This window comes from Trachinotus anak, unplaced genomic scaffold (assembly GCF_046630095.1).
Source record: "Trachinotus anak isolate AG129_WGS33_773 ecotype Australia unplaced genomic scaffold, CSIRO_AGI_Tana_v1 ptg000013l, whole genome shotgun sequence".
Taxonomy (NCBI): domain Eukaryota; kingdom Metazoa; phylum Chordata; class Actinopteri; order Carangiformes; family Carangidae; genus Trachinotus; species Trachinotus anak.
Window position 1 is genome coordinate 24,718,675 of NW_027273864.1, and position 20,302 is coordinate 24,738,976.

General features: G+C 40.8%; 1 protein-coding gene across 1 annotated transcript in view; it reads right to left on the reverse strand.

The window, feature by feature from the left end:
• The window catches only part of LOC139630556 (semaphorin-3D), a 99,175-nt gene that overhangs the window by 18,087 nt on the left and 60,786 nt on the right, over positions 1 to 20,302 (reverse strand). The window contains exons 3-10 of the mRNA XM_071494122.1: positions 5,262 to 5,416; positions 5,047 to 5,109; positions 4,403 to 4,522; positions 4,009 to 4,099; positions 1,917 to 2,045; positions 1,541 to 1,683; positions 710 to 824; positions 136 to 205 (exon numbers count right to left, since the gene is read on the reverse strand). Of these exons, the coding sequence (XP_071350223.1) occupies positions 136 to 205; positions 710 to 824; positions 1,541 to 1,683; positions 1,917 to 2,045; positions 4,009 to 4,099; positions 4,403 to 4,522; positions 5,047 to 5,109; positions 5,262 to 5,416 (886 nt within the window). The remainder of the gene's footprint in view (positions 1 to 135; positions 206 to 709; positions 825 to 1,540; positions 1,684 to 1,916; positions 2,046 to 4,008; positions 4,100 to 4,402; positions 4,523 to 5,046; positions 5,110 to 5,261; positions 5,417 to 20,302) is intronic.

A 20,302-nucleotide genomic window follows, 5' to 3' on the forward strand; every position in this document is an offset into this window, starting at 1 on the left:
CACCCAGTTAGGTGCTGCTGCTCTAAATGCTTCACTGTTAAAAAAAATCAATTCTTGTACACCTTAAGTTTTTCATCAAAAGTATCTCTGCAAAAAATACATACTAAAATTACGGTCTGATGAGTGAACTCTCACCTGGAAGTGCTGAAGACGCCATAAATGGTGGGATTCTGAGGGTCCTTGGTCTCCAGGACAAAGATGTCCTCTGGATAAAAAACACATAATCACATCATTAAAATTCAACACTGTGAATCAGGTCAATTTCTTCAACCTGTCAGATGCACACAGGTCAGACGTCAACTGTTTTAACTTTTTGTGCTTCAGTCACCTGTAAAGAGCTTTGACCTGCAGTAACCTGGACTACATGATAAGGTCCTGCATTTAATTAAATAACAGTGACAAGGAATAAAGATTAATTCCCAAATAAGAACAAAACTTCATTCAGAGAGAGTTTGCAGCTCAGGAAACTGGGAACCATTTCAAAAATCATAAGGTGAGAAAAGGCAAGGGAGGAGAAAAGAGGGAAGGAAAGGAGGAGACGTTTTGTTCTTGCCTCTTTTCAAAGTTTAGGGAAAAGAAGATAAAGTAATAAAAACACAGGAGGGAGAACAGCTGGGACAGAGGATCGCAGAGAGGTTAAATAAGAAAAGGAGGGAGGTGAAAAGGGAGACAGAGAGGAAGGAAAAGGAGGGGAGTGAACAAGCGTTACCTAGCTCATCAAACTGTGTGTCGACTCCAGACGGTCCGGGAACAGAACAGACCAGTCTGGCTTTGAGGAAGGTGGTCCAGCGGTTGATCAGACTCCTCTTCCCCCCGACGTCATTCTGAGGCAGAATAAGAAGACTGTTAAAATATGTTGTTTTAATGAATAAAACCAACCTGAGCTACTTGACTGTTTCCATTTGTGCCACTTTATACTTTATACTCATCTAAATTTCAGAGGGACGTATCTTACTTTTTACTCCAGTATAATTTATTGACACCCAAGTTACTTTACAGATTATCTTAAAACAAAGCACATAAAATAGCTCACCAGCTTCTTACAGGTGAGATTCTTCTGATTTTCTGTGTCTTGAATTAAAGTAAATTGAATCATTTGGGGGTTTGAAGCATTGGTTGAACAAAATAAGCAGTTATGAAGACTTTTTACAGGCCAAGCCAAATCAGCAAATTCAGAATTCAATCATCAAAATAATCATTAGTTGCAACTCTGTAAAGCTAGTTTTATTTTAATTAGCTACAAAAGGAAAATGTTGCTCCCACTTTAATAGGTCAGTATAAAACTCAAATGGGTCATTTTTCTGCATTGGACACTTTAAGTAAATTGAGTTACATTTTTAATACAGGAATTCTACATGTAATTGGTTATTTTCACAGCACAGCTTTTACTTAAATAAATGGCTGTGTGGTCTTCACAGTTTTTGTTTGAGAACACACCAGATCCTCACTGCTGTGGTCGTGCTGAAGTGACTGCGTCCTTGAGTTATTTTCTTTTTTTTAATACCTGCAGCAGCAACACATTTTGTCTCTGCGTTTCTACCTTGCAGACTCGAGCCACGCGACTGTACACTCTCTTGTCCCACTGTCCCGCCTCCACCGCCCTCTCCTTGAAGAAGAAGTAAACCTTGTCATCGTCTGGACTGTGAGTGTCGGGGATGGAGAAGGAGCCCACGAACTCAGGCTCTGAGAGGGAAACGGGAGACAGAGGGAATTAGAGGCACAGCAAGTACGTGAGGGATAACATGTGCTTGTGCAAGGCTTGTGGTTTTATGAACCATACTCTGATGGTCACCGCCTCCATGGTGACAAATTGATCAATAAGGAAACAGATGGTGGGTAGAAGCAGTTTCATAATATGCTGCTTGAAGTGAGAACAAAGCGTCTCTGGCGTCAGAGCTCAGACCGCAGCCACTTACCGTTCAGCCAGTTCTGGTCGTAGGCTTCAGTGCGGATGTAATGTTGACTGCTGCCCTGGATGGTTGTACGGAAGACTGCAGCGTTGGCCCCCATGAAGTCCACTGAGGTTCCTGCATAAAGTTCCCCATCTGGAGACAAAAAGCAGCAATGCTATTGACTAAAATCACTGCAAACAGAGCAGAATTTGCATTAAACAGGACAATAACTTTCTTCCTTTTTTACCCAATGAGATTGACTATGTGTGTTGACCAATGCGGTGACTGTTTGACTGATTTTATAACAAGCTTCAACATGTTAAATCTTTTTAACCCCTGAGGTATTAAACATGTTCAATTACAGGACAAATCTTCACTGTAAACAGCCTCAAAGCCTCCAAGGCTATTATTCATGTCTGGTACAATGACTGAGAAGCAGCTTTTTTTAACTATACTTTAGAGTCACACGTTAAAACACTGAGCGAAAGCTGTAAACATCTTCAAAACTGTACCGACATGATGTAATATTTGATGAGCACACAGATTGTGTAACGTTCGATTCTCACAGCTTCAGTAACAGTGTTTTTCTGAGCGAGCTGACAACATATGGAACACCTTAGTGAACACAGATACCCTCAGGAAGTTGTCTAACTGTAACATTGAGTTTTAAAACACATGATTTACCGATGGTGCTGAAAATGCAACACGGTTTTGTTGTGGTTACATGTCACAAATACTTCTCCTTGGACTGCTTGATAAGTTTTAACATAATAACATAATAAGAATAATGTAATAAATATGTGAAAACTGTGGTGTTGCATGATTATAACAATATCCACGTGTCTGTGCAACCATTTCCTTAGGTAATAGCTACACAAATTTTTACATTTTTTAAGAGGATCAGGAGGATCTGTTAGCTTCATGAATGTTAGCCCTGAAGCAATGCCACAAATCTGTGACTTCTGTAGCTGTAGTTCCACCTTTCGCCACAGCGTTGTTTAGCAGTGTTTGATTGTCAGGAGCTCCAGGTTGGGTTTGTGATGAACGATGTTCCTGCTGTCAGCCGTCGACATACTGCAGCTTCCCTCGATTTGCCAGACTCTCGTGTTCTGTCCATGCGATGAACTGAGAGGAACTCCACTGGTTTAACGGTGTGGCCCGGTATCAAGGGGGTCAGCCATGTTTCTGTAACGCAGGTGAAATAACAGTCCCATTTGTCCCTCTGGTATTTGATCCTGGCCTTGAGGTCGTTCAGCTTGTTCTCCAGGGACTAGACGTCTGCCTAAGCAAGAGACTAGGCAGTGGAGGACGGTGTGTCCCGTTCCCGATGCCAGCTCGTTTTCCTCTGGGCCTCCTCCACGACCTGGAGCCAGCACATCCTTTGTTGTTGATGTTGGCTCTCCACAGGGTCTTGCTGGGCCAAGTTGGATCAGGAGGAAAACTCGTAGAGAAGCAGTATGAGTACTGAATTCCAAAAATTATAATATTTGTTGTATGAGACAAAAAGACAGAGCAGACAGAGCTAGCAAGCTGAGTATAACTGGACCAGACCAGTTCCAGGGGGCGAACGACTCCCTCTGTAACTCCCCACATAGCTGGAAAGTCTATCAGTCCAACATCAGATGTCTCATTTCACAGTAAAATAACTGTCCATCCTTCTGAGCCATCTACAAATCTCCATTTATAACATGTGTTTGCTGGTGAAGGTCCAAATCCTCTTTCTCTAACTGTCAACATGAACACAATGATCAGATTCAAAAACTTTAAGCTGCTTTTATTGCGACACTTTGTCTAAAAGGCTCCAAAAGTAGTTGACGTGTTTTATGTCTTTAATGTCACATGGGGGCAACAGCTGACGTCAGCACGTGAAATAAGTCAAGCAGACCACACACGCCACGGCTGAACGCACGATCTGTGGCAAGGAACGAGACAGGGGTGGGATTGTACGCTGCAGAACATTTGTGTCTCCAGAATATGAATACAGCTGTTAAAGAATGACAGAAAATGATTTAATATATCCACTTGTGTGTGTGTGTGTGTGTGTGTGTGTGTGTGTGTGTGTGTGTGCGTGGGCGGACACACAGTGTGTTATGTGTGGACTGCAGATGAGACCTACCAGTCAGTCTAGCAGTGAAGGGCTCTCTGGGACTGAAGGGACATTTTCCTCTGCCCGACTCTACGGTATGAGACAACATGAAGGATGGTCCCTGAGAGAGAGAGAGGGAGCGAGAGACCACACACAGGGTGATCGATCAACAAAAGGTCAGAGAGGAAACTGATTCTCTATACATCTGGCTTCCCATCACATTGTCTATTTTTGGACAGTTGTCAACACAAGAAAAAACACAATATCAAATAACAGAATGTGCAAAAAAAAAAAAAAAAAGAAATGGTTGCACTTTTGAGTTGATTTGTCCTTTAAAATGTGACGAAATTAAGAGAAAATATTTTTCTTTTGGAAGCTTCAGTTATTACTGATACGATTAATCAGTGCATGAGTCCCTCCTTACCTCAATGTTGTGTCCTAAGTGCAGGTATGTGCACTGTGGATGGAAGGCACCGGTGCCACAGACATAAACATGGGTCTTATTGAAGGGCTGCAGCAGCCGCACAAAGTTGGCGCAGTCCGTCTGAAAACGCAATGAAATACATTAACATGTTGTTTTAATGCTCAGGTTATTCATATTATGCAGAGACACAGGCAGGTTTCATTGTACACACAAAGACACAGGGAGAACACTGTTCCCGCGCTCATCCTCCTCCTTTGCACCATTATCTGTATTTATCTATTTTATTTGTAAGGGACCATGTCGAATATTGAACATAAATGTTACCAAGTACCAGGGTTAGTTTAAAGCTAATTTTCATATGCAGTCAAGCCTTAGATTAAAGGTCCCATATTTTACACTTTTCCGCTGTTTTATTTGAAGTGTTGATATCCATATTTTTAAGAACCAAAAAACATCTCAATGTAGTTTTACATCTCTTCTCTCATGCGTCTCTCTGGAGCAGTGCAAACCGAGCAAGGTGTTTGACAACCAGTTATTTCAGTGAAGGCTGGTAGGACACTAGCAAGAGATGGATGAAGAAAATATTCTGTCATATTTTGTTCGTTTTATCTTTGACTAATTTTCACCTCGTTAAAGACACTTACCTCCAGACTTTTTCCTGCCAGCCTGCAGTGCTCCACATGCTCTCTCGCAGCCGGCCAGTAGACCTGATGCAGAGAGTGAAACAAGTGTCCAGTTCTGAGCTACAGCACTTTGATTAAAACATGGTCTTTATCAAAAACTCCAGGCAGTCAGACATGTTAGTTCTTTTTTTGCTGCAGGACACAAGAGGCTCTGATCAGTTGTTTGAATGTCTCACCATACGCGTGGGCAGATCCAGGCTGTCAGGCCTCAGCAGGTAGATGTGGTCTTTACCACCCACCAGCAGCCAGCCTTGGTCCTCGTCCAGGAGAAGGGTCTGGTACCCCCCGCTGACCCCGCCCTTCCAGTAGACAGCCGAGCTGTTCCACAGATCTGAGAGAGAGAGAAGTAAAATTTCAGTCAAATAGAGACACACAAGGCTTTAATTTTCTTCATTTAGGTCATGATTGTCTTTTACTCTGACTCTCTGTGTCTCAAACATCCAGCATCATCAAGTTACTCAGGACTTTTTCACACAAAGCATAGGGTCACTTTATAAAGCATGTTAAATTATTACAGTTCAGTGTAATCGGCACTATAAGAAGTGGTTAACTGCAACATTAATGTGCAGCTTACAGTGTATTAACGCATCAATCATAATTAACACTAACATGGGCTGTGCAGCGCCAAGGACGTCATGTTTTCACATGTGTCTGTTTGTTGGCATGATTGTTTCTTTGTCAACATGATTACACAAAAGTAGGGAAATGATTCACACCACACTTGGTGGAGGGACGGGTCATGGGTCAGGGAAGAGCCAATTAAATTTTGGTGCTGACTGGGTTAAAGGGACAGATCCTGGAATTCTTTAAAGGTCCCATATTTATTTATTCAGTTGATATCCATAAGAAGAAATATTTGTGGTTTTGAGAACTAAAAACCATCTCGGTATAGTTTTAACAACAGTTTTGCGAGACTCAGAGCCTCTCTTCTGATTGGCTGACTGTTTTCTGAGTGATCGAATACAAAAAGCAGATTTCATGTAAACACTCAGAGATCAAATCTTGCAAGGCTGGATGGTGGCTCCAGGTGGGCGGGGCTTGGGGTGTGGTAGAGAGCAGTGACTGCTTTGTGACATCACAAAGTTCCAGAAGTCCTGGCAGCTCATTTTAGGGTCAGTTTTTGAATACAGGCTGAGTGGATTTCTCTGTGGACTGAGTGCGTTGATACTTTCACAGTATTAATATAAAACTTAGACCTGCTGTATAAGAGTCTCACTTTATACAACATGGGACTTTTAACACTTTCCTTAACATAACAAGATTTACAAGCCTTTTTCGACATTTTAATCATATTAATGGTGTTGACATCTGTGAGTTTGTGTAATCTGGTGCAGATCCAGATAATAATGTGGATCTGGTGGAAGAATGTTTGACCGTGTAGGAGGTATCTGCTCATGGTCTAGTTCTGTGCAATACTCAAGTAAAAGTCTTTTACTTGTAATAAAGTGTGTTTATAGTGTGGTTATTGGTACTTTTACTTATTTGAATACATCCTCCTCCACTGCAAAACACACACACACACACACACACACACACACACACACACACACACACACACTTGCAGCAGCAGCAGTTCATCAGTGTGGCTGCAGAGCCGTTTGCCTCTGGTGTCTCTGGGGAGTTGGTGCTAAAGCAGGCAGAAAACGACCTGAACAAGCAGAGCAAATTAACCTTGAAACAGTGCCTGTGCCCCACTGCTCGGCAGCCACACTGTTTATTCTGTAACGCTGTCAGCCGGGCCTCCCTGAGGTGTGAATGATAACTGGAGCGAGGGGGGCAAACGACTGGGATTTATTCCAACATACAATAGATCCAAACTGAAAAGATGTATAGTCCAGTAATAATAATACTAACATACATGAAAATATATTTCATGCCACAACTTAAATGTTCATATTTGTTTTGGAGAATTCTGATTTTTCATTTTAAATTTTATAGACTATAACTAAAAAAGTAACTGATTAACATGGAAATCATCCACACATTAAACACTGATCCTTAGCTACAGTTGTAGATTTGCCAAACGCTATGACATGAAATTTTATCATAAAAATGTTGGGTTGTAATCTAAAAATAGGTCACAGTTCTCTATCTGTGGGTCTCCACTATGCAAAAAACAACATTAATAGCTTCTAAACCTGCGTTACATTTGCTGAATTTGGGTCTACTGTAGGTAAATCCAGCTGGAAATCAAATCAAAGCAACTAATTAACCCTGAAATCCTCTGTGTTTTCGTGCCTATAACCTGCACTGCTGCATTCACCTCGCTGTGCCGTAAATAATCACCTGATGAACGAAGGAAATTAACCGTGAAACTCCTTGAGTCTGTCATCACACTCAGTAACAGAAGTGGACCCCACGCTGACGTCTAAACCCTCATGTGCACAGAGACACTGCTGTGTGTGCTGGTGGCTGAGACGACGGCAGAGTCGTGGCTTTGAACGCAGCACGGCACATTTGTTACACTTCAGCACCATTTAAAAAGAAATCCATCACTGCTTTCGTCAGCGCAGACAGAGGGACACCGGAGTTTCTGTTTCCTAACCAGCCGTGGAAAACACAGAGGAGAGAGAGCTGAACAACAGACGTCCTTAGTCTGAAGGAGTTCACACACGTCTGTTACAAAAATAATAAATGAGGCGATGAGAGAAGGTGATTCTTCAGCCATGAAAATCTCATTTGAGCCCAAAAAGGCAAGTGTTACACATTCCTCGTTTACGCCCTTCTTTTCTGACTGATGATTTGTCCTGTTTATCTTGTGTGTTTGTGTCTCCATCGTAGCTGTCAGACACAAAATTGAGGGTGTGAGGCAACGACTGTCTGGCCTAGATCTGTGCCTTTTACTCCAATTTCAGAACTTGATTTCACTTTCTGTAACCTTCACTACAAAGTTCTTGCAGTCATGACCTGGCTCAGATGGTCACAACAGACGGGAGACACACCATGGTTAACAGTCAGTAATGAATAATAAATAATGAATTTTATTGAACAGAATCAAACCAAATTAAAGTTACAAATCAAATCTCTGCATGGTATGATAATCAGTAAAGTCTGTGGTGCGTGGTGCAACCAGACCTCCAAAACTATATACTATAATAAACTGGTAAGCTTTGGGCACTAAAAACTACCTGGTTAGGTTAAGATGGTGATTTTGGTTAAAATAAGTACTTCCTCAACGTTAGACGATCCTGGTTGTCATGGTTACAATAATAACAACATGGTTAACTTTGCGGATTGATTAACTTTTGGATAATAGAATGCTACTTTCACGTGGGAATCGAACACCGCTCTCCTGTGTCATATTCCAGTGTTTTGCTGACCCATCCATCCACCCCAACCTCCTCCTGACGTCAGATGTCATAAATTTTACGACCACTCGATGTCGCCTCGCAACACAACGTAATTATGGGTCATAATAACCTGCTGCGCAGATGACCTATGCCGTCCTGGCACCGGATGTCAATATACTATCAGAAAGACGTTTGACTCTAACCACACACTGATGTTAAATTTTGGTTGGATTTGAAAATCGGGTTAACGTCAAAACCCAACATTTGCTAACTGACATTGTGATGCTTAGCTGATGTTAAGTCTTGTGTTAAGATTACCTTGACGTAAGACTTTTGGAAGATGTTGGATTTTGGATACTTACCAACACGACTTAAAACCAACAAAATATGAACGTCAACTGTCGTCAGTATTCTACATCAAATTTACATTGGCATTAGACATTGTCTTGACTTGAATTTTGGTCACCCGATGTCACAACCTATTTTCAACCAAATACCAACTTCTAATGACGTTGGTGGCCAGCTTTATGCCTGCTGGGATGTGCTCATTGTTTACAGGAGGACAGTCTCACATTATCAAACCCAAGAGGTATCGTGTCTGTGAAGATGAGCAGAATGGTTAGTCTACAGCCAAGACTTGTGTATCCAGGAACACAGGTCTGTCAAATACACCAATCAGCTGCCTGCATACAGAGATTCAGGTGAGTTTGGGACAACCAAACCATAAGAGGACCCTGGGGGTCATCACACACACAAATCATCAGATCATAAACTCTGACTGTCAAACAACTGAGGAATCCTGCAGGTTGTCGATCACTTGTACTCACAATTTTTCACTCCTCAGATCCATTTTACCTGAAGGTGTGGACGTGATCGTAAGAGTGCAGTACATCTTTGATTCTTTCATCTTCTATAATTTGGTGAAAAATAAATAGAAATCAAAAATATTTGGAGAGTGTTGCACAGCACAGGAGGAGGAACACCACTCTCCATTTGAATTCAAACATTTCATTGTCAAACTCAACAATACGACTGAAAGAGCTAAAAGGCAAATCTCACCTCAACCATTCACCTTTTTGATGAAAAATCACTCAGACAGCGTCACTTTCCTCACATTTAATCAGCCTTTCACTAATTCTGTGCACAATCTCAGACATGGTGAGTGTGGAGCAGATTAGAGGAGCATGTCTCCATTAACCTGTTGTCAGTCATAACATTATGAAGTGTTGGATACATGCAGATTGTGCAACTGACACACAACAATAGTTATTGGAAGTGCAGAGGTCTCTCTGCTGATTACAGCTCTGGAAAACATTATACCAACACTTTATCTAAAGCTGTTCCAAATGTTTCTGTTACGTATGTTACACAGACACACACACACAGTCATAAGTCCTGATGACTTTCACACATGGAATGATGCCTTATGATCTGCACGGAGGTATCTCAGGTGCAGCACACACACACACACACACACACACACGCACACACACACACACACACACACACACACACACACACACACACACACACACACACACACACACAACCAAGCCTCCAGCTCTTCTTCCTCTGAAATCAGATCTAACAGCATCTGCCACATATGTTCATGGACCGTTTATGAGATCTTCACAGCTCATTTCTCATTGAGACAATCAGGCTCACACACACACACACACACACACACACACACAGACACACACACGTAAATTACTGGATTTGATAGAAGTTGTGGGAACATAACATGTTTTGCGTTCTTTAAGTTTCATGTTTCATTTATAATGTTTAACAGAAATTATCCAGATGCTTCAGTTTTTACTTTGTGCTGTAGAGTCTGTTCTTTATCTGGTGGTGATCGCTGCTCGGACTCAGTACCCAGTTTGTCTTCACTTTACTCCAAACAAACTGCTGTTGCTGAAGCTGAAGAAACATGAAGTGCGTCACTTCCTGCCTGCTACAGAATCTCTGTCAGGAAAGACCCAACACTGTGCACCAGATCTGGGGCTTGATCCATTCAAAGGATGAGTAAGGTGAAGTTCTTCAAAGAGCCTGAGGTCTCAGCTTAAATGAGCTCCACTGAGCTTAAAGCTGCTGCTTGCAGGGCATTGCCCTCAAATGAGCAAGAACGTGGAGAAACGGGTTCAAAGATACCTGATTTTAACAGTGCAGCAGGTCAATGATAAATATATACGTACAGAGCTCTGTGATTCACAACATCAGAAGTGGGTTTTTTTATTGCTTCTGAACACAAACACCTGGTAAACACAACATGAACAGTATCTGAACTATGCAAGTTTATACAGATCACAGGAATGCTACAGTACTTGGCTGGCACACAATGGATTATGGGATACTGAGGGCTGCAAATGATACATCAGTTGTGTTTTCCAAACTTTAACTAAGATACAGCAAAAGTGCTATCTATAAAAATCTATAAAACAAATACACAAAAATAATGTGTGTGTGTGACAATTCAAGGAAAGAAGCAGATGAATCCAAAAGAACCAGTTCGGCACTGATGTATCTGTGGGTCATTATCCTGAGCCTGTGAGAGCTGGTAAGAGCTGGAGACAATAAAAGTGAAGCAGGATTTCATTTTATGGACCTGCTGCACTTGGCTCAGCCTCAGCACCTCCTATAGATTCAATCCATCAACCGAGCCAACGATGGGAAATGGACCACATGATGAAAGAAAACGGAGCAGGAGATATCTCAAAGTGCTCTCCTCGAGGGGGACGCGGCAGAAAATATGACATGAAATACTGAAGAGGAGACAAACCCAGACGCCTTACATCACACAGTTCAGATTGGTCATTTTTTTTGCCCTGAAGTTTTCTATTAGTCTTCCTGATAACTCGTGTAGCCCCACATTTCTCAAGCCAGCCGTCGTCTAGAAAATGCATTAAAATGTGTAAAAACAGGAGACTTTCCACACCAGAATCCACGCTGATGGCGGCGAGTGAAATATTTGAAGATAAAGACAGAACACATTAAAGCGTGAGTGCAGTCAGGGTTTGATTATTTGATTTAGTCAAAGCTGCAGCTGAGTCTGGATGTGATTCAGTTAAATGGCTAAATGTTTCATTTCCTTTCAATCAAGGCCAAAGCTGATGGTGATTACTTCCGATTGGTCAGCAGTGATCAGGATTAGTGCTGATTGGTCAGTGACAGGAGGTCATGACCTCTACACATCTTGATTCAGGTATGGCTTTTAATTCCGCTTTCATTCTTTGAGTGTGTGTGTGTGTGTGTGTGTGTGTGTGTGTCTCCTGATGTGTGTGTGAGGTCAGGATTAGTTAGACTGGGAGAGCCTGTGACAAAAAATCAGTTTGTACTTCGCTGTGAAGTTTTAATGCAAAAAAACCAACCCACCAACAGAACCAACAGCAGTGACAACAGACCCAGATTTTTACTGTTCATTCTCAGTATTCCCCACAAGTGTCTCTGTTTCTTTTCCCTGATGTCTTCATACACAAAATGTGCTCAACTTTATTTAAAAAAAGGAAGAAAAAAGGGAAAATAGATGTTGACTTTGAGCGGTTCCTCCTTGCAGTGTGAGGTCAGGTGGAAATTTCACTCTGCTGTGCACTCCCTGTCATATCTGAATGACACTTTGAGAGCATTAAATGACATAAAGTTCTTCAAATTAAGTGACAAAATACATCACATTACCTGAAAATAAATAAAGTTTGATGATGATGATGATGATGATGATGATGATGTTGATGATGATGATGATTTTTAGTGGCAGCTGGAGCCAAACAGGTGTGATAAAGAGTTATGAAGAGTAAGTTTTTGTTGCCATGTCCATATAATCCCCCACAATGCATTTCTAATCTTAAACAGGAAAGAAGTAAGACAGTAAGCGTGAGTGTGTATGAGTGTAATGGTCCATTACATACACAGCATGTGTGTGTGTGATTGATTGTTATTGCTGATGAGAGTCTGTGTGTGTGTGTGTGTGTGTGTGTGTGTGTGTGTGTGTCTGTGTGTGGGATGTGAAAAGCTGTTTGTTTTTATGTTCTTATATCAGCTGAAGCTGAAACGTCACATGATTTACTATTTCTGGAAAGTCTCTGTGAAACTCATTATAATTAAATATTTTCATTATCACTAGATTTGATTCTTATCACTGCCCTTTCAATCATTTTCACTCATACGTTATAACACAGGGTAAAACAAGGCGTGAGGATTTAGCAGCTGTAAAATATCACTGGTCTGTTTTTCTTTAATCCCAAGTTTGATTGTTTTATCGTCGCTCCTTCCACCTTAATCTGACCACATTAGAAATATATGAGTAAATTAATTCATATTCAGGAATAATGAAGCAGGAACTGTGATGTTCTTTATTCCAGTTTGCTTGAAAGCAGCAGGACGACTTGCTGCTGTTTAAGTCCGTCACATCTCGTTACAGTCTAATCAACAGGATCATTTCCACTAACCTCTCTGAGAACTTAAACTAAACTAAGCATGAAACTGAAGCGTGTGTGTGCTGAAAAGTGTGTGTGTGTGTGTGTGTGTGTGTGTGTGTGTGTGTGTGTGTAAGAAGACAGAGACTGCTACGGATAATTGCAACCATTTGTTAAAGATTTCAGGCAGAGTAGAAAGAGCTGAGTGTTTGCCGAGCACCTGTACAGCACACGCATAAGTGTGTGTGTGTGTGTGTGTGTGTGTGTGTGTGTGTGTGTGTGTGTGTGTGTTCTTCAGTGAGAAAAAAAAAAAAGAAAAAGAAATGGAAAAACCTTTATTTTGACTATGAGACGGTATGTGAGTGTGAAAGAGCAGCAGTGAATATCAGTCTGTCTAACATCTGTGTGTGTGTGTGTGTATATGTCTGTGATTGATTGTTCCCCTTGATGAACATTGATTACCTGCAATCAGGGAGGTGATTAAAACTGGTTTTGCTTCATTAAAACATTTTGCGTGTGTTTCAGTGAGTGTGTGTGTGTGTGTGTGTGTGTGTGTGTGTTGTGTGGCCTATGCAGGTGAGGTCATAGTTCAAATGTGAATTTCCCCAGTAAACTAAACACACACGCCTGTTTCACACTGATATAACTTGTGTTAACAGTAGGGAGGAACTCAAACTTTTAAATGTTTTGTTCTTCACTCGTTCACATTTTTCAGTTTCACTTTACTGAACGACAAAACAACAAAATTTCATATTAGGTTAAAACAATTTGTGCCACTTTGTTGTTAGTTTGTTTCTACAGCTGGAAACTAAAGACAAACCTAACTTGGGTTTGAATTTTGTTCATTTGCAGGTTAAAATTGGAACAAATGAAGTAGAAGTAAAAATAAAAACTGAAAGTGGCAGAGGACCCACTGACAACCTTTGTTTCAGTCAAATGAACCAAAGTGACTCTGTTCACACTGAACTGTTCTGTCTTAAAGGCAAAGGATGGTCATAATGAATATTGATTTGGGTTTTTTTCTGTTTATCGCTCTTTGTGTGAAGTTAAATGATGAATAAAAACTATTCAAAGCTTCTTCTCTTTACTTTCAGTGCCTAAAACCTTTGCACAGTGCTGCACTAATATTAGATTCTTTCTCTGAAAATGTACTTTTACCAAATTTAAATGGAAAAAAAAGTTTGACAGATTAAGATCCCTAATTGAAAATTGATTTCTGCTTGTGAGATGTTTGGGAAGATGAAAATTACAAAACTATATAAATATAACTCCCAGGCCTCTGGTAGAGGACCTGAGCTTGAAGGAGACACAGTATAAATAATAAAAAAATAATAATAATATACTCTGCTGAGCATAGAGCTGAAACTAACAATGAGCTTTTCTTCATTTATTTATTGTTTCAGTCAAGTAGAGTTTGACGTCAGATGCAAACACAAATTTAATCAGTTTACAACAGCATGAAAGAGAGGGGAAAAAGATGCAACCAGAGAATTTTTGGAGCTTTTGTCTGAAAAATAATTTTGTCATCAGAATAATTGACAATCAATTCTCTCAAATCACCTAGTTCATTATTCGACTTAACTGTTGCAGCCTCAGTGGAATAAGACTGAATCTGTGGGTAATAGATGGACATAATGATCTGAAGATTTCCCCTTGTTGAACTGTGACCTTGGTACATATGGAGTGAAAGGATATTATATGGTGCAGAGGGAACATCCAACTCCACCTACAGAGAGTTTACAGAGGATTTGTAACATTTCATTTGTTGAACATGCAAATGTTCAACAAATGAACAGTGAGGGTTAGTGAGACAGATGAATTGTTGAATCTCAGTCAATAACCTGTTGAAATGTTACAAACACTCTGTAAACTCTCTTAAAAGTAACACTGATGTGTTTTGGACACAGTCTAGGCACGCCGACATAGTAAATGACTCATTTACGGCTGGAAATCCTTGATCATAAAAAACAGAGTCCTGAGGGTTCTGGACTGGGATCCAGGTTGGATCCTGGTGGACTGAATTACACCCTGTGCTGCTGAACTCTGCTGCCTGCACTGCAACATGACGGTCTGTAAGTCTGAGCTTTCATGCATCATTAAAGAGTCAAATAAATAAAATTGTGATTCAGAGTTTAACTCCATATTTGGTTATTTCATATCTCTCTCCTCAGTTTGCATCGTGTGTGCATGTGTGTGTGTGTGTGTGTGTGTGAGTGAGTGAGTGTAATACAGAGAGCACAGTGCCGCAGCCCGTTATCTCCTCTTTCATCTCCTCTCCAAAGCTCTGGTGTCTGTGATTAACTAACATACACACACACACACACACACACACACAGAGGTAGGTAGCAGAAGAGACTGGCTCAGCTCTCCAGCATCTGTTTAGTGTAAGAGACGTCAGGGAAACAACTTTGATCAGAGTCCAGTCAACCACAACAGTCACACAACAGCAGCAGCCAGAGGTTTTATGTTGAAAAAACCTTTTTCTCATTGTAACTTTACTACTAAATATTTATGGACAGAACTTGGAAATAGTCATTTAACCATAAAAAGCTCATTATTCAAGCATTAGAGCAGGATGGAGCTTTTGTTTGAGCTGTAATGAAGCCATTAAAATACTCACAAACCTTTCTGGTTAAGTTTAGCTCACGCAGATTCATCATGCTCATATATTTCACCAATATTTACTCTTTAATTAGTTATTGATTCTTTTCATTAACTGACTATTCTGTTGATTGTTTTCTTGATTAATCCAATAGTGAAATTGGATTGATTGTAAATGTTACAAAATGAGCACAAAACTAAATAATATCCAGTGCTCTGTCACAAGATTGTCAAGTGTAATTTCAGATTAGACTGTGGAGATAATTATCTTTTCCTCCACTTAAATGTAAAGGTGCTGTAGTAACAGTAATTAGACATCTAAAATAATACTTAATGATATTCATGGCTGTTTTTGAGAAAGAAAGAAAAAGTGAAGAGAGTGACATGATTTACACTCTGAAAGGAACTGTTTTTTTTTTCCTTTGAGGAATTTGAACAAGTGGAATTTCTTTGGTTTATTTTACACAACATTGCCTGAGTCAAAGTGTCACATGACCACATGAGTGACAGCGACCTCAGCCATGCTGAGAGGGAGGAGAGGGTGGAGTGTGTTAGATTAGATAAACACTGACAGGATTCCTCACCTGTCACTGAGGCCTGTCTGCTCTGTGTCCTTTATCTCTCATTATCACCATCTGTCAAATACCAAATACCACATTATAACACACTGACAACGCCTTTGGTTTAGACAGATCACAGGCAAACACACACAGACACTACACACGTCTGAGCAAATTTCTCAACCAAAATTCAATATAGACAGGTACTGTGTGTGTGTGTGTGTGTGTGTGTGTGTGTGTGTGTGTGTGTGTGTGTGTGTGTGCGAGGGTAACCTGATGTGTGTCAGTTGGGAGATGTTTCTCACACCACAGAAAACATCTGTTTCTTTGCTGATCTCTGACAGAACGTCTGGCAACATCACTGACTGACCTGACAGAGTTCATCAGAAACGTTTACATGTTAGAGCTGGAACGTAACCTCAGAAATACTCTGAATATCACCGATGATTTAAAGAGCAACACACCCCAACAGTTGACTCCAGATGACATTTTATCTAGTTTTCATCAGTGTGATGGAAAACGCCTTTGTTCTGTCTCATTAGCCTGGTTTACATTGCAGTTTTTGAGCAAAATAGAAGCAATTTTTTTGTTGGCAAAACACAATACCGCATGTTTGTGTTTCCAGTGAGTGATGTTGTGTGAATAAAGCTGAGTTTTGAATGTGACAAAAGTTTTTCCATTTCACTTTTTTGAAATATTGCTTTGTTGAACATGCTGAAAAACCACTTAATGCGAGTGTATACATTTTTTTGCGACATTTATTTTTTGAAAATTACATGTTTCTATTACTCGTCTGTAAGTTTGCAATTTCTAATTGCATGTAAAGCAGGTTAATGGAAACCCAACTACTGACAATTTTTCCATAATTGTTGAAAAAAAAGGTCTTTTCTGAGCGATGACGTGACAGATATTCAAAGTAAAACACACGAGCAAAACATGAATGAGGGTTGGGTTATACCCAGACAGGAGAACGACGTGTTTGTCCAAACTGGAAATCAAAAACGTTTAAAGTTGATCTCTATTGCAGGATGAAAATCCAGTCTCTCTGGGAAGACGATGAAAAAATGAAGCTGAGGGAGAAGTTCAAACCCAGGCTCCTGTCTCACCTCTGCACAGCTGCCCACTCACTGTGTGAAGTGGGTGTGAACGTCAGGCTGTTGGTTTTGGAAAGTTGCAGAGACGGTTGGACACTGGCCGGAAAGGTGTGAAAATACTGTCTGACAAGCAGATGTGATGAAGCGTTCCGGCTGCGTGAAGGTGTTTGTGTGAATTTGGGGTGAATGTTCATTCTCTCAGTTCACACTGTGACAACATTACAGAAGACAGGTCTGCTGTACTGTCCACCTGCATCGTGCCGTCCAATGGTGATTAATAGATTAGCAGGCGGCATACGTTCCACTGGTGGGGCACTGGTTACCAAAATATGAAGGAGATCCATGTGCCTGTGGACTGGAGATTTTTTTTTTTTACCTTTCAAGCTTCAGTGAGATTCCTGTAACAATGAATTCAATTCAATTTTGAAGCTATGGTGCCGACCATGAGCCACACTCTCCCTGGTTTACCTTTGACCTTGTCTCTGTCTGGTCATCTGCAGTCCTCACTGTTGGTGATCTCATAAACATATAAAATAGCCCAAATATTATTGTAAACTTGATTAACTTGATTGTTTAAATGGTTGCATTGTCTATTTTTGTGAATTGGGTATTTGTTAGTGATGAAGTTTGCTGGTCGTATTTTAGTTTCTCTGCTGCTTGTGTGAGAAAACATTTATCCTGCCAGTATCCCTGTATGGACTTTGTTAGTATCCCCTAAATACAAACCAATACAACTGGGTTTAAACAAATAAAACAATTTGTTATTTTTAAAGTGTGTTTTTTCTTGGTACAACACACATATCTTTTGTTAACTAACAATATGTTCGTTCAGGGACAGGGATTCATCTGTTTCATGCGAGTCAGCGGCTCAGTTAGCACATGCTAACACTTACAGAGGACCGGAGGGAACATCTCACAGCTCATGTGTTCAGAGTTTGGATCCAAATGAAAGCAGGTCTGCAGGATGATAGAAACCAAACCACAGCTGTCCTGACACCGTGGCCTCTGAGAGCATGGTGGGGGGTACCTTACCCTCCATTTGCACAGGAAGTTTGCACATAACTCCCAGTGGACGTGAATATATCTTATTTTTTATGTTTTTTAAACGCACACATTTGCAGTTGACACTAATAGCAAACATCTCACATTCTCTACCCCATGAAGCATCACCTTAAACCAATATAATTTACTAAAATAACAGAGGAACAGCACAGAGGGAGACAAGAAAGCATAGATGTGGAGCACGGTGCAGACAGCAGCGCTGCTATCTACAGAACAATCTGTACATTAGAGTTAATGTATAAACGTACGACCTGTCCTGAGCCATTAAAGACTGGGAGAGCACACCCAGAGGGAGACACCAGCCACTTAAGTGTTTTCAGTTCCCCCCAGGTTTGATACATTAAGGCTGTCATGCGAAACCAAGAAGACTTTCAAGCTCATTTAACCCAGATTGTTTTAATTAGAGACTCTGAGCTTTTGAGTCTTTCATTTTATTTATCCTCACAGTCTTTGTTCTCTTTCAATATTGTGGAAAGCTCAGAAAACTCAAAAAAAAAGCTGTGGTCTGTGTGAAAATGTGATAATTTTCACTTCTCACAGTTAAATTGACTTGTCTGACATCCTGCCACTTCTGTCCTCAAATGATAAAGTCTAGCAAAGCTGGGTAGAAAACACACTGAGGGGCGGGGGACTACCTGTAGCCTCCTCCAGCTGTTCACATGGTAAATTCACTACTTAATCGTGTCCACAGCAGAATGTGTCTTTTCAACAAAAATACAGCTTTTCTTTGCTGTGCTCCAGAACTGGGGAACAGGTTTGGTTGTATGTTTTTTCCACTATGGCCTGAAAGTTGGTGTGCCGTGGGAATCAGCCTGTGACTGGTGCGCAGCATTAACACTTGCAGCTGATTGGCTCCTGTCAGATGTCCTCCAAATATGAGGAGCCAAGATGGCACGGCCGAGCTGGGGAGAGAACTGCATCTACTTTGTTTTGACCACCTTTTCTCCTGTTTTTGTTAGTTAGTTGTTGTAATTTGGTTTTGTTATATTTGGGTCGGTTATGTTGGTGTTTTGTTTCTAGATAGATTTGTTATTTTGGCCTTGGTCCACCCTGAGGCTGGAACACACTCTCAGTTTATTGGAGAGCACTTCGTAAATAAATACAACAGTTAATATCTACGAGTAATTTTTCCCTGTGGCTGCTTTAGACTTGGGAAAGACGGGGTTTTCACGTGTCTTGGACACCCATAGATGGGACATAACAGCCGAATGCTGTAATTGCAATAAAGTTAAACTTAAACGGGCTCGACTGAGACAGCCTGCTGGGGAAACTAACCAGTGAGGTGTGTCATTCCCCCACCAGAACAGAAACTGAACTGAACCCTACACCCACAGCTCCTTGAGGCTTCCTGCTCTGTGTTGTTTTCCTGGTAATGAGATCGAGGTTTAGAGTAACACATAATTCCTGCTGCGGTCTGAAACTGAACCCTTCTGTTTGTTATTCTAGTGTGTTCAGGTAGCCATGTCTCCCTTCTTCTCTTCTCCTCTTCTCAGTTTATTTGACAGCGCTGCCAGGACACATCCGGACAAAACCACCTTTACCTCCAGATCAACATTGACCTGCCTCCGTGTGATCAAAGAGACCTTTACTGAGACTTTTATGCATTAATTTGGGGTGTTTTTTAAAATTCTATCTCCTTCTTTTATTTTTATCTTGTAAAAACTTTAAATCATTTATCAATGTTCTCTTATTTAAATCCTGTTAAACACTTTCATGACTTTGCCTTTTACACAAATGAAGTTACTTTTTAGATTATTCAGCTCTGTGGCCAAAATGAAACTCTAGCTGTTACGTGCTAGCTGCTAACTACAGTCCAGATGTTGTCATGTTTCTGTTGCGGTCAGTCTGTGGAAATGTGCTATGTAAATAAATTTTGACTGATTGAAGCTCGGTGATGGCCCACTTTGTCGGACTGCTCATGTTACAGCCCCAGTCTAAACTCTGGGTGGTAGACGATGTTTGTTTTTCATGGCGGATCCAGTAGCGGGCAACTAGCCGACACCGGGATGAAGGACGTCGACCACTGTGGGTCAGTGGGCGTAAATGTCAGAGTATCAATAACTTACAAGACGTGGGGATTTTGCTGAACCTAATGCTAACCCTCTTTTATTCCCTCCACTGACGCTTCCCTTCAGCACTCAACTTGACTTTTACTGGCGAAGGAATGTCCCGTAAAACACTGTTTCAATGTTCCTTGAAAA